Here is a 27,092-nt window from a genome sequence, read left to right as displayed (position 1 = left end):
ATTGAAATACAACCCATTAAGCTAGTGCGAGGGCAAGCACTTACACAGACAATTGCAATTGATGGACCAGGACTGGTACAACAGGTATATCAACTTCAAGACATCAGTCTCGATGAGTGGTACAAAGATATCATATGCTACTTGCTAAATCAAAGGTGCCCCCCAAATTTGAATCCAATACAGAAGCGAGCATTGAAAATCAAAAGCCAAAGGTACATGTTACATGGATCTATGTGATACAAGAAAAATTATGAAGGGATTTATCTACAATGAGTTGGAAGGAATGAAGCTAAGGACATTCTGGATCATTTCTATAACAAGTTTGGAACTACACATGGAGGAGCTCTAGCTAGTCCTCATCACTTCCTGCGAGCAAGCTATTATTGGTCCACGCTATTCAAAGATGCACACCAACATGTTAAAACATGCCATACCTGTCAGATAGCTGCCATTCGCAAGAGGAACCCTGCCATGTCGTTGCAGCCAGTGATTGAAGTAAGACCTTTCGCTCAAAGGGGTCTCGACTTTATTGGTATGATCAATCCCCCATCTCCAGCACAACACAAGTATATCCTTACCGCTACTGATTATTGCACTAGGTGGTCTGAGGCAAAGACTCTTAGAGTTTGCACTACTGATGCTATAATTGATTTTCTTGAAGAACATGTTGTTACTAGATTTGGATGCCCTCATGCCCTTGTTTGTGATAACGGCTCTGCCTTTACCTCACTCAAATTTTCTAACTGGGCCTTTGGCTATGGCATTACCCTTAAGTTTTCATTGAATTAGTATCCACAAGGTAATGGCTTATCTGATCGACAAACAAAAACCTTTTGAGTGCCATCAAGAAACTACTAGACAAAAATCCAAAAGATTGGCACATGCAGTTGAAGTACGCCCTTCAGGCTGATAAGACTAGAATCAAGAATTCCATGGGAACTACACCTTACCACCTTGTGTATGGCCAAGACACAGTCTTTCCCATCCAAGTAAGGATTCCCACTTTGCAGTTCATGCAAGAGTACTTGGAGGACGCGGATCCAGTACAGACAATGTTTTAGTTTGGTTTGTCTTTGTTAGCTTAGTTTGCTTTTGAGGGATACCCACGAGTGAGAAGGCGATCATACTCGAACACACACTGGCATTTTCTCGTTAAATCTTGATAATTCTCAAATGATTTTTCATGAGGATCTCCAAAATCCGAAGTTGTTCTTTTAGTGTTATCATTTGTTTAGGATTTGTACTTAACTTAGAAAAGTCACTTATTGTGCCTAGATGCTGACACCTTTCTATTTCTACTAATAAACTCCGGATCATTGCAATTCAAAAGTGAAGTTGTGATTAGCAAAAATCTAAAGTCTTGCTTCAACGCCACTGTATTCCTCAAACCCTAGTGAGCTTTATTGCTAACAAACCAAATAGCAAGTGAAAATATGAGAAAAGAAAGCAATATCACGAAAAATGAAAAAGGAAAAGGAAAGAAAAATCGAAATTATGAAAAAAATAATAATAATAATAATAATAAATGAAATAAAATGAAAAATCAAAGTATTTGGCTATGGGAATATGCAAATAACTCCATCGAGGCTATGGAGGCTCGTTCGGTAGTGGAGCAATATTCGTAAGGTCTACAGCGATAACCTTGTCGAGGCTATAGACGTGCGACTGGCAGTGAGGCTCTATCCGAGAGAGCAATCACATGACACATCTGTTCCGGAAGTGCATGAAGTTGATCCTGATAAGTAAAAAGATCAATCATCTGAGAAAGCTATTTTGGAAGAGTAGCCCAGGGTACAGATCACAGTTGATAATCTTGTTGATAATGTTGATGACTTCGGTGAAGTTGTACAGGATCCTCTGGTGATTGAAGTCGTTTCAAAGAAGACAATTGAGGAGACAGATGATGCGAATAAGGATAAGGATGATGGTAATGATGCTAGTGCAGAGGTGGCAGAAAAGGAGAAAGGAGAGGAGAAGGCAGATCAAGCCCTAGTAATAGTGGCAAGAGGCACTATACCTGATAAAGGAAAACAAGTTGCTACTGATTCAGATGATTTTGGTCAAGGGCCTACTGATTTGAGTTGTTTATCTTCGATTCAAGCATTGAAGTTAGCAACTCTCGCACAAGCTAAAGCCAGTGAGGACTTACTTAAGTCCCATTCAGCAAACAAAGAGTTGATAACATTGGCAGGAGATATCCTGGAGAAAATTTTGCCATCTTTCAAACCGGACACATCTGATCCCTCTAGTAAGCTTAAGAGTATGTTGAATGTTGTAGGTTCTCATTTTGAGTCTTTGGAGAAAGCAGCAAACACTAGAATTTTAAATCAATTCAATGCTATAAGATTAAAACAATTTTTTAGGATGATTGAGGATGATAGAGTCAGTTTGGTAACTGCACTGAAGGGTATTCAAGATGCACTTGATGAAGGTGGTAATATATACAAGTCATGTCTAATTTTGCCCAAGTTTACTATAGACATTGACAAGAAAATAAAAGAATGTGAAGGGCAGCTTGCTAGCATATCACAGTCATATGCACCCCAATCAGTCCCACAAGTTTTGAACCACAAGTTTTGAGTATTTTGAATAAAATTAAGAGTCTTAATCAGGAGAAGGACAAAATTTTGGGTAGAGTAGGAGAAGTGAGGAGTCTTATCACTCCCCGGATAGATTCTTTGATGATTAGCATGCAAGATGCTAAGGATGCTTTGAATAAGCATGTTTCGACAGACAGATAGGGAGCAGAGATGCACGCTTATCTATTCAGCGGAATGATCAGCATTTTGGAGAGCTTGAAGAAGGCATGGGATAACCATTTGTTGTCCCTTATGACAATTTTTGCTAACATTTTCAAATTTTTGTAAGCAATTGTACGTATCCTTGTATATAAGTTTTGGCGGATTCCTATCTTTGGCATTGCTGTCAAAGGGGTAGAGAGCAAAGTGAAAAATGGTGCAAATTCTAAGGGGGAGCTTGTGGATTCTTGGTGAGTTTGAAATTTTGAAGTTTTGCAGTTTTGAGTGTACAGTTCATTTTTCATAGTGTTGCCATCAATGCCAAAGGGGGAGATTGTTGGCAAGAGACACTGTTACGGTGAAGATTGGTGCATGAATGATGCTTAGGAGTTGTCACTGATGGCAACCCAGTTCAGATATCACATCCGGTGTACATAGATTTGACTTACCGGAAGTCATATTGTTCATAACGCATAAGTCTGGAAAGTGGAACTCAATAACCGGTAGAGCATGAGATCATTGAGCACATCTTGATATTGGTGATGTAACTTTGGTTGCGATGATTATGGCAGATGATTCGAGGTTCGAGGCAGCTTATCTTGTGATCCTGATATCCGGTGTTGATTAATGAGCAAGATTAAAGGTCCAGTATCCGATAATTCAGTTAGAGCAGAGCTATTTTGGTTTAACGTGTGATGCGGAATTGTTGGGTTGATTTCGGTGATTGGTTTCGTGTTCGAGGAGATTGGGCCGACTCATATGAAGATGGTTATCTTTATGTTTAGGTCCACATATGGATTTGTGGGCGGATTGAGCCGACTTAAGGTTACACGTTTCATGTTGGGTGTTATGCAGTTTTTGGAAGCCAACATGGTAAATGATTCATTTTATTGGTGTGGATATATAAGACAAATTCATTTGAGCATGTTGATATATAAGGAGAGTGTGAGAAGTCTGTATGAGCTAGTTTGTGAAGGTTGGTGAATGTGATTGAAAATTTTGGCGCTCTGGTGTATGACAGTGCAGGAAAACAGAGCAAAGAGACAGAACAGTTGCAGAGGTTCATTAGAGCCTAACTAAAACTACTTTTTGGCATATTTAGATGCTATACTTCAGTTCATTCATCATTGTAATCATTTGTAATAGCCTGTAAGGCAGTGAGCCTTCCTCCGGATTGTAGCCCTTTTGTAATTAAGCAGTGAGCTCTAGGTAGTGTGCTTGAATGCAAGTGCATTCCCCTTATGTAATATTATCATACTTTTGGCCATAGTATAATAATTTTGTGGGTTCAAATCCCACCATGGTTTTTCCCTTTCCGGGTTTCCACGTAAAAATCTTGGTGTTATGGTTGTGTGGTTGATTGCCTTATGTTTCTGCACTTTGCTTTCATTCTTATGCTGCATCCGATGGTTTAAGGATCAGCTTAATAAGTTTGTAAATTGTAAAACACTGATTCACCCCCCCCCCCCCCTCAGTGTTCATTGATTTCAACAATTGTGACCAAATCACACATCGCCCCATCACAAATGGGGGCCCCTCTTTGCTTTGTCATAGCTTAAAATAAGTGTCGAAGTCTTCTTGTGAGATGATCTAGCATGTAGTGAGTTGAGCGATTCACCTTTAGAATTTGAAAAGCATCAAAATTTGGCTAAGGCATGAAAATGATTTAGGCTGTCATTGCTATCCGCACCCCCTGTCATTGCTATCGGCACCCCATGTCATTGCTCTCGGCACCATAACTTTGACCACACCTTTAGAATTTGAAAAGCATCAAAATTTGGCTAAGGCATGAAAATGATTTAGGCTGTCATTACTATCCGCACCCCCTGTCATTGCTATCGGCACCCCATGTCATTGCTCTCGGCACCATAACTTTGACCACAATGAGATATGAATGAAAGCAAATTTTGATCAAGTCTAGTTCGAATAAGATGATGGAAAGGTGAACTCCACACGATGCTACATTCAATGTGAAATTTTGAAGATCAAAAATCAATTCAAGTGGTTGATCAAAAGGCATTAAATGAGAATGGTTGCACAAATACAAATATTTAAGATCGATGTCCTGTGATACTGCAAAGTTTGATGAGAATCATTCAATGCAAAGCGGCCAGCTCTATCACAATCAAAGTTTTAAAAGTTCTAAGCCGGTGATTAAATATTTGGAGACAAAATTCAATGTATTTTACTAAAGATCAAACAAGTGATATTTAACGAACGTGGCAAGCACGGCAGCGATGCATTTGTTAACTCGATGAATGTAAATGATGGCATTCAATAATGCAATGTTAATCGCACTAAGTTGCTAAGATTGTAAAATTTGAAGCCCTATACAAAGGCATTATTGGATCGCACTTAATGATAAGCATTCAATTGATTGAATTCAAGGGTGTGAAGCTCGCCATTGAGATACAATATATTCAAAGCAATGATCAAGTATGTAATAAAAAGGGTGCGTTTTTACCTCCCAAGTGCCATGATTTTGAAACAGGATATTGAATGAAGGTGGCAAAACGTTTCATTCTAACTGGACCTCATTTAATAAATGATGCCTTACCTTTGAAAATCGATGTGTTGGAATCCCCTATGCACCACAATCTGCAATTATCATTTCGTAATTGGCATTGATGCATTAAATGAAATTCACCAATAGCTGTGATGAGTTCTCAAACTTCTTGAGTAACAATAAACTTAAAATTGATCATTTCATTTAATCAAATTAAATCGATTTGCCTTTACATCTGCGCTTTCATCTTCTGATTATCAGTGAGTTGTTTGACAGCAATTTCGATCCACATTAGGCAGCGAAATCATCACTGCATTCTGATCATCAGCAATTTTGCTTTGTCTAGCGATTCAGTTATTAATTCAAGCTCTTGATAGGGATCGATTTGAGTGTGGAGAAATTTTGAATTGATACAGTGACCGGTCTGTGAAGTGCGATCTTGATTCTAGCAATCACCAAATACATTATTGGCGATAATCTCCACTCAATCAGACTTGCATCCAAATTGAGGCCATTGGAGGATAGCGACCAGCGAACTTGATTTTGACATCAAATCCGCCCCATATTCTGTCAATCGAATCACTCTATCAGCAGTAATTTTGCTCATTTTGAGTGGCGAATTTATCACTATTTGCTATCAGCATACCATAGTGAGGTCATTTGAGGTTGACTTCATAAGTTCTAAGCTAGCAATTTTGACACAACAGTGGAAGCAATTCCAATTTCTGACAGCAATCTGAATTTAAATGAGAGATACAGTCAGCAACTTTAGTAGCGACTTGACATGGAGTTGATCAACAAATCGAAATTGGAGACAGGGTTATTGTTTAGCAACAGGACAATTTGATCCATTCATTCGATTAATGGTATGTTCTGAGACATTTTCAGGTCTGAATTACAGTTCATGGCATTCATTTTGGGTCTTATTACAAGATCGATCCAGCATTTCATCCATTATCTTTATGAGACATTTTAAGAGGACTCTAATTTTAGTATGTTGAGATCATTTTAGACAATTGGTAGAAGTGCAATTCATAGATTCAACTGATCATATTCAGCTAGGGGTCTGATTTACAAGGCCTTAGAATAGACTTTCTCAACCCTTCATCTTTTGCCCTTTTTTTTCCAATTCGATCTAGTTTAGGACAAAAAAGCATCGCAAAATTGCAACATAAGATGATCTAAGTTCCAGCGATTCAAGCATTCGAAAATGCAACGTAAGTCCCCTTGTGATACTAGCAATCACATCAACCAACAGAGCTTATCCACATGTCAAGGTTCCTGACACTTAAAAACCTTGGAGTTGTCTCAAGTGATCCTTAAGCTAATCTTCAGCATTTGAGTAACTTTGTTCAAGAAAGGATAAGATACTTTTAGGTATTTTATTCTATGTTCGCATGTGCGTAAAAAAACACATCAACAGAATCTATGAGTAGAATTTTGCGATTGCAGAAGTGGATTCATTTGTGTAAAGCATAAATGTTTAAATCCAATGACTCGAGTTTGAATCTGTTAAATGAGTGTGTTCATGATTTAAAGCTATTAGATTTCCACTTCAACAATGTTATAAGATTTCCACAATCCATTTGAATATTGCTAATAGTTTCTAGATTTGATTGTGTAACAAATTTTTATCAATGTTTAATTTTTATCAATGTTTTGGATCACACCACATGATAACACTTCAACAATCAAAATCGTTTTAATTCCTATTGTTAGGTGTAGTTTTAGATTAGGATTGGCTTCGAATTGCTTAATAAATGTTGATAAACCAAGAGTGTAGCCAAATTTGATGTTGATCAATCTTTCCTCGGTACATTTTCATTGGAAGTTATCTGCTATAAAACACAATGTCTGTCCATAGTTTGCAGTAGATCTTTTGTGCATTATATAGGTTCAACCACCTTGTCCCGCAAAGCCAAAACTAAAGAGGATATCAACCTTGGGTTGATTCCTATTCGTTGGGGACTAATCCATGGAGTCTGTTGATTGAAATTGGCTATTTCATAGGAACTCCTGGACAATCAGTTGGAAACACCAACAGGTTCCTACTAAGTGTGGTGACTTTTCAATTATCACTATTTTTTATTAAGTTTCATTTTCTTAAGCTATATATTAGTTGAAGGCTGCATCTCTCCTACTTAATTTGTCCATGATGATGAATTTGATGAACCTATGTCACTTTTTCTTATTTGGCATCCTTTTGACAAATTGGTAATCAGAGTGCAAAAACACTTGGAGAAGAAAAATGCATTAGAAGTTGTATTTTTCACCTCTCACTATCTTGAAAAATGCATTATGCATGGGTATTAACAAATTTTTATCAGGTTTTTTAATTTTTTTTATTGCTTAGCTGTAAATTTTACCAGCCATGGCAGCAGCTCGTTAGTGTTAAAGATTGGATACAGAAATATTCTATTTTTAGCAAATTAAACCGCCATAGATTTGACATTTTTATTCAGTGTTAGCTTTCCTAAATTTGAGAAAAAGTGTCCAGTCAGCTCTTTGATGTTTTTTAAGTTTGCTTTATTGTTGTTGTCAGAAATATTCTATTTTTAGCAAATTAAACCGCTATAGATTTGACACTTTTATTCAGTGTTAGCTTTCCTAAATTTAAGCACAAGTGTCTAGTCAGCTCTTTGATGTTTTTTAAGTTTGTTTTATTTTTGTTGTTTCAATTTTTTATTCTAGGTGTGGAAGCAGTTTTTATTTAGTTCTGTTTTTGTGTGCCCAAGTCAGTAGGTTTTTTTAAGAATGGGCACTCACTTTTGTAACAGAAAAACGCTAAGAATAAGAGGAATATTCAAATAGCAAGATCATAATTCTGATTTCATCTTATTCATTGGTTTATGTACATTCAGCAGATTTATTTTGCAGGTTAGCATACTAAGAAGATAACAGTTTTTGTTTCACATTTCAGTTTGCTGATTAGGATGTTTACTGAGTGCAGTATCTTCTTACCGTGGTTTGAATTTTAACATGTTTCAATAACTCGAGACATTTGCCAAAATGCTATGACAAGGATGAAATGTCTATGTCAATAATAGATAAATTTCATAAAAGAAAATGCCAAAACATGGCATGAGAAGAGAAAAAATGAGCTAATGAGTCTATAAATGACAAGACAAGGAAATGTTTAGTAGAGGTTTAACTACGACACATGTTCAGTTATAAATATTAAGTTTCTACAGTCCATGAGATTTGATTGCTAAATTTCTACAAAAATAAACTACGTACAATTTTTGCACCAACATTTTAGTCCACCATCCATGATCCATCATCAGGATGAGAAACACTGACAAATGAACCAGAAAATGTATCCTAGAGTGTGAGATACAAAACATTGCTGCGGAAATCGAACAAAAAAAAAATTCCTATATATTGGCGATCAATAATATTCAGTTCCTAACTTCAAACTTGTAGTTGATGATGGATGATAACTGATAATTAATATAATTTTAAAATATAATATTGGAATCTGGACTTCAATTTAGAATTTTCATCCCTATGTAATCATTAATGACTAATAAGTCAATGTCTTTCACTGTTGGATCATGGATTTTATGTACTTGTATTTTTCAGCTTCTTTTAGTTCGTTTATAATATGCATTTTCATTACAATTAAATTATTTTATTCTTTTTAGTTTCTTGTAATTTAATATTTAAGAAATTCGAAGTAACTAAAATTCATATGCCCTAAATAGCATTGAATGTCTTGTCTTGGCTTCCAAAATCCAAGCTAATTTAGTGACATGAATAATTAATGGAGAGATTCCTCTCCATGAAGAAAATGTCATCAGCTCGTATATAAAACCTTAGTTGTGAAAAATGGCCTGTTTTAATACAAAATGATTTTTTTCTTTTTATTTAAACAGGGAAATGGACTCGCAGAATTTGGAGTAAAGAAAATCAACAAAGAAGAAAGAAAAAAGTGAATTGAAAAATAAACGTTAACTTGCTTTATAAAATCATCTCTAGGACCACCTGATGAAAAGAATGCATTCATCAGTGAATCAACCATGATTAGACCAATCTGATATGAGCACACAGTAAGGTACCCTGGAGCTACCAGCCAATGTACAGAATTATCACTTCACTCTCATGCATATGAAACCTTGAGTGTCAAAAATTGTCTATTTTCAATAACAAAAACAAATTTTGTCTTCTACTTTGAAAACGACAATAGCTTTACAGCATTTAGATTAAAGAAATGATCAATAAGAAAAGAAAAGGGTGAAAATTAAAAATAAACATTAAACTCACTTTTAAAAATCAGCTCTAGGACCACTATAAAAGCTGACAAAAAGAAACTATCATCAGTGAATCAACCATGATTAGACCAATCTGACTATGAGCACACAGTAAGGTATCCTAGGGCTACCAGCCAATGTACAGAATTGTCACTTCACCGTAACACCCCTCTAGAACATGGATGCAAAAAAGATAGCTAAAATCTGAAACATCATATACCAAAGAGTAAAGAAGAAATTCATCTCTACTTCAAGGTAATATAAAGTGTCAAAAAAGTTGCTTTCACACTTGTGATAATTAAGAAGGATAGACAGTTCCTAGGTGTAGACGCCTAAAATTGATCACTTACGTTTCGTTTGATCAATTTATTTCCATTTTTCATCTATTCTGGCTATTTCTATGAATTAAACAATCCATTATCATTTAATTAAACATCTTTATTCTTCCATTCTCTAGTCTATTTCCTAAGGTAATCAATTCAATTAATTTACCTATTCAACACTACCCCTTAGACCCTCATCCATTAATTAAATAAATACCCTTGTTTATTTAATTAAAATCTTCATCATCCTTTATCTCCAATTTTGAATTAAAATTAATTCAAAAATCCTATTTACCCCCATCCACTTGCATTCTCCTAACTTTCCCACTTGCATCATAATCCTAATCTTAATCTCCACCTAACCCACTCCCTAATCATTTGCACACACTTAATCCTTGATTAAGTGAAGTCAACTCCTCCCATCACATCAAGCACATGGGTTTGTTCCCTCAAGTACTCCAAAAGGAATTTTTAATTCCTTTATTTCTCTCATCCATCCTCAACCCTTGATCTTAAACAATCAATCTTGACCATTCATCCAATCTCATCCAAATCCTATAAATCCAACTCTTAACCGTTTTTATCTATCTCACCCATCTTGCATTGGAGCATCGTTATGCTGCTGAAATCTTGAGTGAGCACACATCCAATCCAATATCGAAGGACAAATTGTTGCATCAAGGAGACTACTTTGTGCTACATTCGGTTTGCATATTGTTTTTGTTTAGTCTTCTTTCGTCCTATCTTGATGTTGCTTTGATAAGCGTTTTTTAGTGTTTTTCTTTCTGAATGCACTCCTTTTTAAATCACTTTTCCCTGCACACACTAGGATACCAAATAATCTACCAAGGGTACATGCAATCTAACAAGAAATTCACTGGGAGACAATTAAAATAAGTTAGAAGTTAGGCTGATAAAATTCATCCCAGATTGCCACCCTAACCTCTCAAATAGATTAAGGTTGGGAAGCTAAAAAACCTAGTACAATTTTTAACTTGAAAAAATAAAGGAAAGATGTTGCATGCTGCAATTTTCCATTCATGTAGAAGAAAAGGCCTAGAAAAAACATAACTAGAACAGCAAGGCAGTCTTATGGACAAGTGGATCAAGTATAGACCTCCATTCTATGTTAAGACCATAGTAGCCAAAAACCTCCTTGCGGAAAAGAAATCATTTCTTCTCATTTTTTCCGCCACACTCAAAATAGTACCTTGGCCAGAAAATGAGAGAATGTTGACCCAACCTCTCCCTTAACTTGATCAACATCATTTTTATATTTTTTATACCAAAAATTGAAATTTCCATATAAAGAAAGTTAAATTTAAACTACTTGTTTTAGAATGTTTGTTTTTTTAGAATTTATATGTATTTTGTTTTTCCTAGAATCTTTTTGCTCAAATGTACTTCAATTTTTTGAAACCTCTCAAATTTCATTTTGCTTGCCAGCACAACTACCAAGGTTGAGACCTATGTTGGAAAAATAAACTAGGTCTATATTAAGATTACAAAATAACCTGGAAAGAACGCCTTGCAGCTTCAGCTACTTCTGTGTATGGATCGAACTGACCTAGCCACCATGCACCCATTAGAGACCTCAAATGTGGAGCAAGACTTCTCCTGAATAACCAGAAAAGATAAATACTTAAACTCCTGATAGATAGATCAAGAAAAGAACATTCCTAATTATTTAAATTCAGAAACTAAAAGAAAAATGCAAACAAAAAGTTATCATCCACAAGTACAACAATGGAATCTCACAAGAAATCTAAATGAAATTTTTATATTGCAAAATGTATTTACACAAACCCAATAGTAATAGCAAGATTGGCCATTGCGTCATGTGCTGTCTGACGGACCTGTCTGTTATTATCCTGTACGAGTCTTTTATATTCAAACACCTACAATGCAAAAAGTATAAGATATGTCAAATTTCAGAAGATAATAAAGCACAAGCAAGGATTGAAAAAGGTAAACCTTAAATGAATATGATTAAAAACCAAAAAATCATACCCACTGTGGTACTAATTGACAGAGATCACTAGCAGAACACTGTCTGAAAAGACTACTCAATGATGTCAATGCTTTAATCTGTGTCAAACATGATATAATTAGCAATAGAATAGTTCATATCTAGTAACACGTTTGACAAAGCCAGCATAAAAGACCCATGAATCAATATCTTGAGCACAAAAAGACTCAGATTCAGAATGAGAGAATTTATAAACGAATTGATTGAAAGAACTGTGTATGAATGGAGACATACAAATGTGCAGTAAAACTAAAGAAAAATTAATTAACATTTAACTCAAAAGCAATTAACAATAACCACCTAATTCAAATAAGCCTCATCCGCACCAGATAGCCACAGCAGGTACTAGTCAAACCCATCACTATGCTCAAACAGCTTGACTTCCTATCCTTACAAGCGAGAGTTTCAAGTCCACTACCCCCTCTAGCGGATCTATTTCAACTCTACAATCAAAATCCTTTGATGTATACTGATCCTTTCACTAAGAAAACCTTCATTCTCCATCAACCACAAGATACGGTTCTCATAACATTCAATAAATTTCAGAACCTTCCATAGAGAGCACGGTTTGCCCAATATCTCCAAAATCTTAAGGGAGCTATGATATTTCAGCAACCTATCTCCCTGTTAACCACCCAAATTTAACAAGTATTTTGCTAGCTTGATTTAGTAAGCCCAATCATTCTGAAACATGATATTCTGTATACTCAATCAGTTCGTAGTGCAATAATCATCGTTTTTATTCTGTGTTGATCATTCAATTGACAAGTTGAGCCCCCCTTTTAGAAGGTTTTAGACTTCTTCCACTATAACTTGGGCGTTCTACTTGTTCTTTCATGTGTTTGCTTTTCATAGTGAACCATCCATTTTATTTTGTTAACTTTTCATAGATGTTTTATTTGATTCCCTGCTATTCACGTTGCTTTAACCTCTATAATGTTAAACTTCTGGTCAAGTGGTAGTATGAGGACTTTATATTTTCTATCAAGTTGAATTTTCAAAGAAAGTGGATTCATAAGGCAATGGTGGCATGCCTGATGGGGTATTTTAATAATAAAATAAATGCCCATTTTGTTCTTGGCCCTCCACTCCAAAGTACTTCAAACTTTATCCATTAATTGCAGGGGCCGCAATCTAATTGGTTATGAATTTATTTCAAGTACTTGAGGTGTTCTTCAGCCTTCCATCCTCCACTAAAATGACTCTAAAGTTTGCTGTGAAGAAGCACATTAAAGAACTCAATTGGGCACATGCAATTAAAAAAGTTATATGTAACTGCCAAACACGTGAATATAAGGAAGATTGCAAAAGCAAGCCAATTTTACCACGGGTGCATTAGTAAACTGCAGTGCTTCATCATCCAGGTGACAATGTAAAAGTATGTCCATGTTTTCCAAAAGGCCACAAGGTTCCTAGTTCAATGCCAGTTGCAAATTTAAAAGTGCAGACCTGACATCATTACAGACAAGCCCAAGAATGGAGGAAGGTATTAGTAAGTCTCAATCAAAGTTACACAAACCAAGGCCTCGCTGTGAAGCAGTTCGCCAGAAGTTATATTAACTGCGAAAATTCCACACTAGATATCTTTGTTACCCATGATCTCTTCATCAAATCATTCCTCATCACTGCTCATCATGAATGCAGACACAAAGCTTACACACAGATACTCTGATGAAGGAAATATGTAAGCATCCTGATATATGTACCTCAGTTTTCCCAGTGGCGAATACCTTGGTAGTGGCATTTCAAGAGATCATGGCAATAATCATTAGTAAATGTGAGGTGAAATTTTGGGCATAGACCCTGAAATAAGAAGGTGGCACTTCATCTGTATGACTGTTGTGATGTTTCAGCACATGGTTATGCACCTCAAATCAAAGCATCAATTTCTTTTCTTATACCTTACATACACTTCGCAAGATGCATGTCATTAAGGCTTCAGGTTCTCATCCAACTATAATCCTGTCTTAGAGTCATTGATATCCAAGAGATGGCCTCATCCAAAATGGGGGTGACAGTTTTGAGATGAAGATATGAAGGGGAATAGAACTTACCAAGAGAAGTTTCTTGTTTATGAAGAGGATGAAGAAAATGCTTCAGCAACAAAAAGCTCATGATCTCCTTTAGCATAGCTGTGACCAGACCAAGCCTTCCCACTAGCTTTCCCTGTTGTCATTCAATCTGCTATTGCATTCACTTATCTACTTACAAAGTAATTCCAGAGTAGGGAGAATCTGAGGAAAAGAGGAGGCAACTTCTTTCCAAGTGGCAACAGGATTAAGACATTTTGCAGTTGCAAACAAATATTAAAAGTAAAAAAAAGATCATTGCAAAGCATGAAAGCGTTGAAATCTCAAAGTTGTTCCAAGCTTGATGTGCTCCAAAAGCCACCATTTTGAGTGAAGATAACAGTTGTTTTGAGTTGCTGATGAGCTTTCCTGTTCATTTGTTTTCATTAACGAATTGAAGTGGTTGGAAAAAAGATATGTGATGCATATTCAGGTGGTGAACCTGAAATTGAATTAACTATTTTTAAAATTGCCAAATCAACTAGATGGGATTGATTCAGGGGATGATGGAAAGGGTATTCTGGCAACAAACCAAGTTGAGAGACTTGGCCCTGCTTTGTTGCATCCTCAAAGAACAGAACAAAGATAGTGTTATCCCTACCAGACATTAAAACAAGGAGGCATATATTCCAAATACATACATCAAAAATCACCTTAGCAGATGATTGCTTGCTTTTAGAGAAAAACATTTGAAGGTGACAACAGAGCTGTTTGTAAAATTTTCAAAAACAATGCATTTGATGCAGTCATACATTTTGCTGCTATTGCTTATGTTGGAGAGTGCTGTTGATTAGAGGGAATGGTTGACAATGCCAATAACCAAGGCTACCCCTTAACTGCCCATCAATCACTATGTAAAGGCAAAGAAAATTAAGAAGGCTCTAGGCTTTTATTTCTGCAGCCAGAGCGATGTTTTATTCTAGTAATTTCAGGCATGTCCAATTCAGTTGTTGCTGGGAATCAAATAGCATTAGGAAAGACGCAAATACATGTTCCCAATTTGAAGCATGATTTTGCTTCCAAATTAAGATTTGACAACAGTCTTAAGTTTTGTGACAAAGAAATATCATCTTGTATATTCATATTTCTGTTAAAACCTACGTGCTACACAACTTCATATGCTGCCAAAGGATATATTGCCACATGAAAAATAAATTGAATGAATGATTCAATAATCAGATAATTACATTGACCGATATACACACGTATATATAGAGGTTACAAGACGATGTTCTATAATTAGAACATACTGTTAAAGTAAAAGATTAAAGAGCTAAATGCTAAATTAAGCGTGAAAGCTAAATTAAGCTTAAAAGCTAAATGCTAAATAAAGCTTAAAAGCTAATTACATAATAAAAAGCTAACTTAACAACCTAAATAAGTCGGCAACTTAAAATAGAAGATGACCACTAAAAATAGAAGATGACCATTATAGAAGATATTAATATTATTTTAACACCCTCCCTAATGGTCATCGTACTCAATACTCTACAGAAAACACTGTAGGTGTTATGATCACAGATGCAAAGAACACTCTGCTGCTAAAAAGACCCTCCCAAGATCTGTAGAATGTAAATGACCAAGAGTACCAAAAGCCATCCAAGCAAATGTAGCCTTCACAAGCGAATTAGAGATCTGGCACACACGAATTACTGAAGCCTGAAACAATGATTTTGAGGAAAAAATCAGCGAACCCTTTTGCAGAAGAGTAACAACTCCAAAACTGACTGCAAGAAACCATGGTTGCAAATGTACACCTTGGCAGGTGCGACCCAAACTGACTGCAACAAAGCTCGATTTTTTAGGAGAAAAATCGATCAAAACCAAAGAACTTTGCGAATCACAAATCCCACGTGAACTTCGCGTATTACAGATGACTTTTGCGGAAAAAATCATAAAAATCCCACGCAAGCTTTGCGGGTGATAGATAATAATTTTTAAGATAAAAAATTCAAAACCCTGCGAACAATTTTTGAGGAAAAAAAAATGTGAAAACTAACCCATGATTTTTTGTGGAAAAAATAAAAAACCGACAGACAATTTTTCAGGAAAAAATCGTGAAAAACCCTGGGACCTGTAAGACGAGGTCTGGCCTAAATCAATCTGATCAAGGCAACGATATTCAAATATCGTGAACATGCACTGTTTCCAAGTGTTGTGGCAGTTGTTGAACTTCAATCTGTGTTCCAACATGATGTTGGTCAAAGATGCCATCACAGAAACTGAGGTTGAACGCGGTCAACCTAGTTAAGGCACAACGAATGAGACAGAAGATTCTGATTAAAAATCAGAATAGAAGTAGCTGCACAAAAAATCTGAAACCCTGGAGGAGAATTCTGGCACAAATTCCAAGGTGCAAATTTTGAGGTTTGGAAGAAACCCAAAAATTAAATTTTCTGCAAACTTAAAACCTGGAATTTTTCCTGAAAATAATCAGAAAACAATAATAATTTGCAGAAAATTAAAAAATACCTCTGATTTTTTTTGTAAAAAAAAACAAAAAAATATTGACGATTTTTTTTCGCAAAAAAAATAAGGGGCAGAAACCGTAGGTCAGATGTACAACATAAACGGCGCCCAAAAGACACCAAAATTCTCAACTTCCACAAAATTAGCAGAAATCGCTGACTGTTTTTAAATTCCAAGGCAAATTCGCTGCCACAAAATTCGAGGCACCCAAAAAAATCTGAGACCAACCCAGAAAAGCTCTCGAAAAACCCACCAAGAATTTGAAATCAAAATGCAGATCCGACAGCTCAAAAATCGAGACAAGGAAAATGATGCACCCAGAAAAATCTAAGGACGACCCAGTTGAGGTCTCAAAAAACCCACCAAGAATCTGCAACCAAAATAAAATTTTGACTTGAACTGAAGGGTCAAAACCCTAGTCGAAAATTGCAAAAACCCTAGGAAAATTTTCAATTTGCAAAAACAAACCGCTAAGTTGCAGGCCCGAAAATCTCCAAAACCCTAAAAAAAACACAAACTGCTGCCTAGCACAAAGAAATTCGCCCACAAACCAGAAACACCCTTGAAACCCTCAAAAAGCCTTCAAAAAAGAAAAATCATTTTTTTTATAAAAAAAAAATTTTAAAAAATCTGTAAAATATTCCAGAAAGAAGGCCATGAATTTTTATTAAAAAATTCGCCAGACTTTAAAGAATCCCATCGACCCGCTCTGATACCATGAAAAATAAATTGAATAAATGATTCAATAATCGGATAATTACATTGACCGATACACACACGTATATATAGAGGTTACAAGACGATGTTCTATAATTAGAACATAACGTTAAAGTAAAAATTAAATAGCTAAATGCTAAATTAAGCGTGAACGCTAAATTAAGCTTAAAAGCTAATTAACTAAAAAGCTAAATGCTAAATAAAGCTTAAAAGCTAATTACATAATAAAAAGCTAACTTAACAAGCTAAATAAGTCGACAACTTAAAATAGAAGATGACCACTAAAAATAGAAGATGACCATTATAGAAAATATTAATATTATTTTAACAATGATTTTGAGGAAAAAATCAGAAAACCCTTTTGCAGAAGAGTACCAACTCCAAAACTGACTGCAAGATACCACGGTTGCAAATTTCGCCCTGGCAGGTGCGACCAAAACTGACTGCAACAAAGCTCGATTTTTTAGGAGAAAAATCAATCAAAACCAAAGAACTTCGCATATCACAAATCCCACGCGAACTTCGCGTATCACAGATGATTTTTGAGGAAAGAAACGTAAAAACCAGCAAACAATTTTTGAAGAAAAAATCGTGAAAACCTAGAAATCTCACGCAAGCTTTGCGGATGACAGATAATAATTTATAAGAAAAAAAATCAGAAAACCGACAAACAGTTTTTCAGGAAAAAATCGTGAAAACCCTGGGACATGTAAGACGAGGTCTGGCCTAAATCAATTTGATAAAGGTAACGATATTCAGATATGGTGAACATGCGTTGTTTCCAAGTGTTGTAGTTGAGGCCACTGAACTTCTAACTGTGTTCCAACATGATGTTGGTCAAAGATGCCATCACAGAAATTGAGGTTGAATGTGGTCAACCTAATGAAGGCACATAGAATGAGACAGAAGATTCTGATAAAAAATCAGAATAGAAGTAGCATCAAACCCTAGATGGAAGAAAAATAATCAACAATAAAAAAATAACAGCTCTGTTGTGACCATTTCACACATCGCCCCATCGCAAATGGGGACCCCTGCTTTTTTGCTTTCTAGGGTTTGTTTTTAGGTCTTTTAGGGTTTTGTCTGTTAGCCTTTGCGTTTTGAGTGTCGCCAAGGGGATCTACCTGGATAGCAAGTCCTGCTGGAGTGATGTCTTGATCCTGAAATTTGGCTAAGTCTAGAAAGTCCTGATCCTGAAATTTGGCTAAGTCTGGAAACTGAAAAACCTCCAAAATCTAGATTTTGCAATATAACTCCTGGAGGTCTAAAACCACTCTCAAACATCCTGAAAGTATATATGGAATATAACTTAAAGTATAAGTGACATTACTTAAATGTTATATTCCATAAAAATTATCCTGATGGAGAGTTCAAAAAGTCAAATTTCGCTCCTAACCCTTCCTGAGGGTCCAAGGCGAATTTCGCTCCTGACCCTCTCAGGAGGTCCAAAGCGAATCTCGCTCCTGACCCTTGCTGAGGGTCTAGAGCGAAATTCATTATAAACTTCGTTTGCCACCTTGATTGAACTTGAAACCTTTTTCCTGGCCTTGAAAACGATCTTACCTTGCCTTGTGAAGTGATTTGAAACTTGAAGATTGAGCAGTTTAGCCTAGATTGTGAAATTCCCTCCTGACCCTTGCTGAGGGTCCAGAGCGAAAATTTTATTTGAGCCTATTTGTCACTAATTTTGGCTAAATTTTTATGTGCAGGGTCTCTTGGAAGGAAGGTTAAACATCATTCAAAGGTTTGGACGCTTGCAAATTGATGAATTTTGGGCAATAAAAGCAAAATCGCTCCTGACCCTCAGAGAGGGCCCAGGGCGAAATTTTGATTTCCTTCATTTTGCAGTGAAAAGAGACCAAGTTTTGAGTATGAAGGGGAAACGAATGACTTTCTCCACCCACCTGAAGGAGTTTTGACTTGAAATGATGAAGGACCTTGTTGAAAACACAAAAATCGCTCCTGACCCTCAGAGAGAGCCCAGGGCGAAAAATCTTATAGAGGTCATTGCTAGCCTTATTTGGTCGATTCGAGACGTCAAAGGCATGATGAAGGATGAAATGAGCATGATAAAGTATCCAAACTTGACTGAAGATGATGAGATGAAGGTTGCCCAGGAAAGGTAAAATCACTCCTGACCCTTGCTGAGGGTCCAGAGCGATTTTCTTTATGTGCACATTTTTTGACCTTTCTTGGACATGAGAACTTGTTCATAGCATGAAGCAAGGCGACATCTTCCTTGGCAAAGAAATTTCGAGATGAAAAGTGAAGCATTTTGGTCCAGGTAGCAAAAATCGCTCCTGACCCTCAGAGAGGGTCCAGAGCGAAATTTTCAAATGTGCATTTTTCTTGCAAGGTCAAAGTGATTTTTATAGTTGGAATGGATGAAGGAAAGCATGTTTTACCCGTTGAATATAATTTGGATGATCAACAAAAGAGGAAATCAAGCCAAAATCAAAAATCGCTCCTGACCCTCAGAGAGGGCCCAGGGCGAAAAACCTAATATATGATCTTTTCATCCAAGTTTGATAAAAGACAAGCCTAGACATGAGCTCAAAATGATGTTTAAATTGCCTTGAAGTGAAAAAGAATCGTTGGGAATGGAGATTTTGAAGGCAATTGAAAAAATCGCTCCTGACCCTTGCCAAGGGTCCAGAGCAAATTTTCATGATTCTCTCCTTTGTTTGTGGAATTGAGACAAAATCTTGTGTGGATAAGAAGAGGATATGATGTTTTATGCATTAGAAGCAATTTGGAGTCCAAAGGATGGAGAAATATGCCTAAAACCAAAAAGTCGCTCCTGACCCTTGCTGAGGGTCCAGGGCGAAAAACACCAAAAGTGCACTTTTTCTCTCAAATTGGATAGAGCTAAGTTTGCAAGTCAGTGAGAAGGCCTAGTTGAAATGTCTTGAAGAGATTTTGGACGTTGAAAAATGCTAAATTTGAGCAAAAAATGAAAAATCGCTCCTAACCCTTAGAGAGGGTCCAGAGCGAAATTGCCTTTAAGGACATTATTTCCTCCAAAATTGTTGATAAATTAACTTGGTAGTGTAAGGGAATGGATCTTGGAAGTGACATTGTGAGTTCAACAAACAAGTTAAGGTGGATTCCAACTAGAAAATGAAAAATCGCTCCTGACCCTTGCTGAGGGTCCAGGGCGAAATTTACATTTCCACCTATTTTTCCTCATGCAAAATGTCAAATTTGAAGTGCAACGCATTAACTGGATATCAATTTACCCTCCAGGAGATTTTCAAGTCAAAATGTGAAGTATTCAAGGCCAAAATTAGAAAATCGCTCCTGACCCTCAGAGAGGGTCCAGGGCGAAATCATCATGAAGTTTAATCAAGCCTTGTTTTAAAAGTTAACATTCTCCAAATTGCATTTGATGGCCAGAATTGCTAATTTTGAGGCATTTGGAAAATTAAAATTAAATTAGCATTAAATTAAAGCATTTTGGCATTTAATAAATTGATTTTAAGCCTTAGAAAATCGAAATTTATTTTGGAGGCATTTAAAATTAATTTTTAATAAAGCGCTCAAGGCCTTATTTTGTTTTTATTAGCCAAGTCGGCCCCCTTTTTTGAGATTTTACTTATTTTTTACCTCCTTTTTTGCCAAGTCGGCCTAGAGGAAGCAAAGGGGTGAGCGCTCTATATAATAGGAGATGCTTTGTTCAAATTTTAATCATTCATTCATCCTTTTTCAAGTGCAAAGTTGGAAGTGCGAATTGGAGGAGCGAAATATAGCATGTTGGAGGCGAAATTCTACTAATTGAGGAGCAATTTGAGGAGCGAAATCCAGAAGATTGGAAGCGAAGTTTGCTAAGTGTTGGAGGTTAATGGAGGCGTGATTCATCCAAGAGGAGGCTATGATTTAAACTTTGCCTAGCGAAATTCATCTATTTTTACATCATTTCTTAGAGTTTAATACTCAAGAGAAGGTATGGCAAAATCATCTTGACACCCTTGTTCAAGGTTTGATTTTTAGACTTTTTTTTTAAGAAAAGTCTAAGTGTTGCATGGTTAATTAGGAAATGATAACTCTAGATTTATCATGAAGTTTCCTAATTAAAATCTTAAATCTTCCTTTTAAGTCTAGATTTCTACACTTCAAGATATAATGCTTGAGAACTAATTTTGAAATGTTGTGTAGGTATCAAGATGGCGACACCTAAGGCTGAAGATCTACAGGTTGGCAGGCTCTCATCAAAGAAGATCCGATCCAGGACAAAGATGATCTCCTCCAGCTCAATATCATCAAAGAAGACCAAGCAAGGATAAGGGCGACCTCCTCCAGTCTAGTATTGACAAGGACGGCCTTCTCCGGTCAAGCATCATCAGGAATGACCTTTTCCAATCCAGCATTCCAAGGCGAGGTAAATCAGTCGTCCTGCACATCAAAGAAAAAAGAAGTCAGAGCAAGGATTCGTTGAAGGAGCAGATAGTTTCAAAAGAGTTAATTAAAGCTAGCTTCTCAGCAACATCAAATTGGCATCAACCAAGTGTCAGACAAGGTGGCATCCCAGTCATCACTCCTCCAGTCGGATTGGTCCACTTCCGCATGTCCAGATTCAATGTACCTAACTCATGGGAGGTGGCACAAACTTCTATGTACCTACCCCAGCTATCTATTGGTTGAATTTTCCGGATAAGACGTGTCTTAAAAATGTAATTTTATCATTGGTCAAGCATTAAATGCTATGTAATGGTTGTAACAAACCCTAATTAGGGTTTTCATTATTGAATCTTGGCCATTGATCTCAAATTGATCTTAGCCATCGAATTGTATTATGGGCACTATATAAGCCTCGACTCTTCATTTGAAAAGGCTAATAGAATAGAGAATAGAGAGAAAATAGAAAGGAGTTAGTGAATAGAGAGTAGTTAGGTGGTGAATAGTCAGTTGATAGAGTAGCAATTAGAGTAGAATAGGAGGACAAGGCAAGAAATTGTTGCCATTGATTGTAAACAAACTCCATTTTCATTGAAGTAATGGTGAAGTGTGTCGTTTCTTGCAATATGCATGGTTTCTTGTTGAATCTTCAATTCTAGATGGTAGATGATTAGATCGAATGAAGGAAATTGTTGAATGCACCTGTGTGGAATCCGTCTAATCCAAACCACTAGCCTCTTGCTGATGGTAAGTGCGCCTTGCGTGGTCAACTGGAACGAATGAGCTTAATCATAAGTCGTTACACGTCTATTGTTTCATGCATTTTCTTGAATGGTGATCATTGTCAGATGGTGTACAACTTAAACATATTAGAAGCATCCCTTAGAAGATCGCACTGAGTTGGTGTTGAATTGTTCAGCCTGATGGTGAGACCCAGCCCAGTAGGACTCCACCTAGTCATTCATCCATCTTCTCGCATTCTAGGTAGTAGAGTAGACTTCCTGAACCTTGCATCTTTTGCCTTTTGTTTGTCTTCCAGTTAGTTAGTAGGACTTGTGATTCTAGCAAATCAGACGTTCAGGTCATTGAGTGTAAGTCCACTTGTGATTCCAGCAAATCACATCATACCACAAAGAGCTTATCCACACATAGAGATCCTACATACAAGAACCTTGAAGCTTCTCTGATTGATCCTTCTACGATATCTTCAGCATTTGGGAGCTTTATTCAAGAGAGGATAAGGTACCTTAGGTATTTTATTCTGTGTTCGCATGTGCATAAAAAACACATCAACAAGCTCCCAAGGAACAAATGTAGGCACAAAACTCAAGGCAAAAATCTGGCACGAAACCCAAGTCATGTAATTCTGGAAAGAACCAAAATATTTTTCTGCAAATCTGAAATCTATAATTTTCTCTTTTTTTTCTCTGAAAAAAATTAAAAAAGAAAATAATTTGCAAAAAAATAATATCTGATTTGTAAAAAAACAGAAACCCTAGGCATCGCCAAAACCATAGGTACTGGCACAAAATTTGAGGCACGAAAAACGAGGCACCCATAAAAATATGAGAGCAACCTAGAAAAGCTCTCGAAAAAACCACCAAGAATCTGAAATCAGAATGCAAATCCAACCGCTCAAAAATTGAGGCACGGAAAACGATGCACCCAAAAAATCTAACGACAACCCAGTTGAGGACTCGAAAAACCCACCAAGAATCTACAACCAAAATAAAATTTTGACTTGAACTTAAGGGTCAAAACCCTAGTCGAAAATTGCAAAAACCCTAGGAAAATTTTCAATCTGCAAAAAAAACCTCCAGGTTGCAGGCCCGAAAATCTCCAAAACCCTAAAAAAAACATTAACTGGTGCCCAACACAAAGAAATTTGCCCATGAACCAAAAACCCTCGAAACCCTCAAAAAGCCTTCAAAAAAGCAAAATTATTTTTTTATAAAAAAACAATTAAAAAAAATCTAGAAAATATTCCAGAAAGAAGGCCATGAATTTTTATTAAAAAATTCGCCAAACTTTAAAGAATCCCATCGACCCGCTCTGATACCATGAAAAATAAATTGAATGAATGATTCAATAATCGGATAATTACATTGAACGATATACACATGTACATATAGAGGTTACAAGACGATGTTCTATAATTAGAACGTAACATTAAAGTAAAAGATTAAAGAGTTAAATGCTAAATTAAGCGTGAAAGCTAAATTAAGCTTGAAAGCTAAATAAAGCTTAAAAGCTAATTAACTAAAAAGCTAAATGCTAAATAAAGCTTAAAAGCGTCTACATCAATCAACCGGTAGGCCTTATGGTTGTCATTGTATCCTGTAAACATAAGCGTCTGACTCTTGGAATCCAACTTAGAGCGCTTGGCATCTGGAATCCAAACATATGCAAGAGAGCCAAAAACTTTCAAATGACTGATCCTGGATTTGCGACCAGTCCAGGCTTTCTTAGGAGTCTTCCCCTTAACAGCATGAGTAGGAGACCTATTAAGGAGATAGATTGCAGTAAACATTGCTTCTGCCCAATACCTCTTATGAACATTTTTGTGTTCCAACATAGACCTGGCCATTTTTGTACTAGTGCCGTTGCGACTTTCTACAACGCCGTTTTGCTAAGAGGTGTATGGTGTGGTTAACTGACGTTTTATGCCATGTGTATCATAGAAAGTGGAGAAAGCAGTAGAACAAAACTCACCCCCATTATCAGACCTAAGAGTAATAATAGAAAAACCAGACTCTCTTTCTACCAAGGCCTTAAATTTCTGAAAAATAGGAAACACATCTGATTTCTGTCTAAGAAAGTACACCCACATTTTACGACTATAATCATTAACAAAAAGTAAGAAATACTTGTACCCAATTACAGAAGGAGTATTCATTGAACCACATACATCAGCGTGGACCAACTGTAGTACCTTAGATGCTCGCCATGAGTCACCATCCTTGAACAGTGTCCTGTGCTGCTTCCCAGCCTGACAAGCTTCACAAACTTGTTGATTCTAAGTTTGAATATCAGGTAGGCCATGTACTAAATCTTCCTGAACAAGCTGAGCAAGGTAATGAATGTTTAGATGACCATATCATTGATGCCATAGCCGGGTGATAGAGGAGGATTTTGTTGCGAAGGCATGCTCAAGAGAATCACCTGTATCCACAAATTTGTAAACACCATGATCCTTGATACCAACAGCAACTGTAGTGTGTGTCGCAAGATCAACAATCAAACACTTATGTGCACTAAAGATGACATCAAGCTAAGGAGAATGTTGCATGATCTGACTCACAGAGAGAAGGTTTAGTTCCATTCCAAGAACATAGTATACATTGAGGAATATGAGATTCCTCCCACCAGACTGTATCTGAACATTGCCCCTTGCCGACAATGGTATACTCTTCACCTCCTCCAAAGATAACTGAATCAGTATAGGGAGTAAATTCAGTAAACCAATCACGCCTGTGAGTGAAATGCCGAGAAGCACCAGAATCTATATACCAAGCAGAAGATTTCACATGGTCTACAAGTCTTTTAACCATTAAGGCGTAAAAGGCAGACTCTTTCTGCTCTGTGTGCTCAGCGACATTGGCTTTAGGCTGAGACCCCCCTGCTTTCGTTGTTCGGAAGCTATGCGATTTCGAGAATCCTTAATCATATGGCCATATTTGTGACAATAGTTGCATTGAACCTTTTTCTTCTTCGAACCTTCCTGTGACTGACTAGAGCCCTTCTGTTGAGAGGACTCAGATGACTGAGATTTGCCTTTATCCTTGTGAAAGGGTTTGGCTGCAAATGCTTGCTCTGAGGAGGAAGAAGTGGCACCACTACCAAATTGTTGTTTCCAGCAACCCTGCTGCAAGAATTTGGTGCACAACTCAGGAAATTTCAAATCAAAATTCGTAGACATAATGTTGAGTCTCTATGAAGTGCTTGTAGGATTTTGGTAGACTTTTCAGGGTTATTACTACCATACCTCTTCCTCCATTTTCCGACCAATAGCTTCGAGCTGATCTCGAATGTCCTTAATCTTCGTGAGATGCTCCTGTAAGGACATGTGTTCATCCATCATGATGGAGAACAACTGGTTCTTCAAGAACGCTCAGCTTTTGTCGGATGTCTCGTGCAACTTCAGATGCTTCCACTTTTTGAGGCTGATTTGCTAGAAGGAATCTGAGGTAACTAGTCATCTGTGACAGAGAGCTTAAGAAGCATGACAGCTTCTCGATTGCGATCATCAAATTTGTCCTGATCTAATCCGGTTGCAGAAGGACGAGATTCTTTTCCGAAAACAAGATCATCTAGACGGCGATATTCAAAAATAGTCAGCATGCGCTACTTCCAGGTGTTATAATTCTTGTCATTCAATCGTTGACTACCTGCCAACATCAAGTTGGTCAATGACGCCATCTTTGCACGTTTATCAATGCACGAAAAATGGGAAAATCTGGAAAAGTGTGAATCTGAAACAAAGGCAAAATCAGGTACAGAATTCAAAAAATACGAAGTACGACTGGCATAGATTTCAAGAAAAAAATTGGCTGACCGAAAAAAATCAGACGAAGACCTAGAAGAGTTCTTGAAAAACCCACAAGGAATCTGAAACCAGAATGCAAATCCAACGGCTCAAATCGAGGAACGAAAAATGATGCACCTAGAAAAATCTGACAATAACCCAATTGAGGTCTCAAAAAACCCCCCAAGAATCTATGGTTTAAAATTTATTCCAACCACAGATCTAAGGATTTTGAGAAAACCCTAATCGGATCTGTCAGAAATTTTATATTTACCACAGAAAATAGGGGTTACAACCCTAACCATCACCAAACTCAAAAAATCCGCAAAAAAATTTACAGAAAGGCACAGGAACCGACACGCAGGATCACACAGAGGAGTTTGCGAAAAATCGTGGGGGTCACGATGTAGACGAAACCCATGAACCAAAAAAACCTTCGTTAGAAATAGCAGAGACCGTCACGAAAAAAGCAAATTACGACAGTAAATCTAGAAAAACGCAAGCCAAAGTCGGAGGTTTTTATGGAGCTACTGAAAGAAAATTCCCATCATCGAAAGAACACGAAAAAACGCGCTGAAAAAAAGACGGAAAAATCCATCGCACAAGTTGCAGACCAGAAGCTTCTTCGCGATTTACAGAGCCGGAAAAAAAACAGACCCATGCGCGCGAAAAAATGCAAAAAAGGGCATGCGGAAAAAAAAGTTGGGCACAAAAATAAAATCCCGCAAAGCATTGCATACAGATCATGCACGATTTAGGGCATAAATAAATTGGGACTGGTGCAGAAGAAACACGCGCCAAAAAAACTTTCTTTTTTCTCCCAGAACAAATCGCCCAAGAAATAATTACCGCTATGATACCATATTGGAGAAACGTAATTTGTAAAAAATAATTGTTGTATTAACAATGAGCAACAGCGCTCAATAAATAAATTATAAAGATTTACAAAATAGAAAGTTTCTAACAAGAAACTAAAATTACAATATATTACATGATTGAGCATTAATAATTAACTTAGGAAAATATAATATTAATAGTGCCAAGCTTTTGACATGACAGATATGGGGCTTC

The 27,092-nt window shown here is 36.7% G+C and overlaps 1 protein-coding gene across 2 annotated transcripts in view; it reads right to left on the bottom strand.

The window, feature by feature from the left end:
* The window catches only part of LOC131078497 (E3 ubiquitin-protein ligase listerin), a 101,168-nt gene that overhangs the window by 32,505 nt on the left and 41,571 nt on the right, over positions 1-27,092 (bottom strand). The window contains exons 4-6 of one of the 2 annotated variants that reach the window (XM_058016219.2): positions 11,828-11,905; positions 11,618-11,715; positions 11,332-11,434 (exon numbers count right to left, since the gene is read on the bottom strand). In XM_058016219.2, the coding sequence (XP_057872202.2) occupies positions 11,332-11,434; positions 11,618-11,715; positions 11,828-11,905 (279 nt within the window). The remainder of the gene's footprint in view (positions 1-11,331; positions 11,435-11,617; positions 11,716-11,827; positions 11,906-27,092) is intronic. The other variant, XM_058016220.2, reaches the window with a different exon arrangement.

This window comes from Cryptomeria japonica, chromosome 7 (genome assembly GCF_030272615.1).
Source record: "Cryptomeria japonica chromosome 7, Sugi_1.0, whole genome shotgun sequence".
NCBI classification, from domain to species: Eukaryota; Viridiplantae; Streptophyta; class Pinopsida; order Cupressales; family Cupressaceae; genus Cryptomeria; species Cryptomeria japonica.
This window is presented reverse-complemented; position numbering and strand designations above follow the sequence as displayed.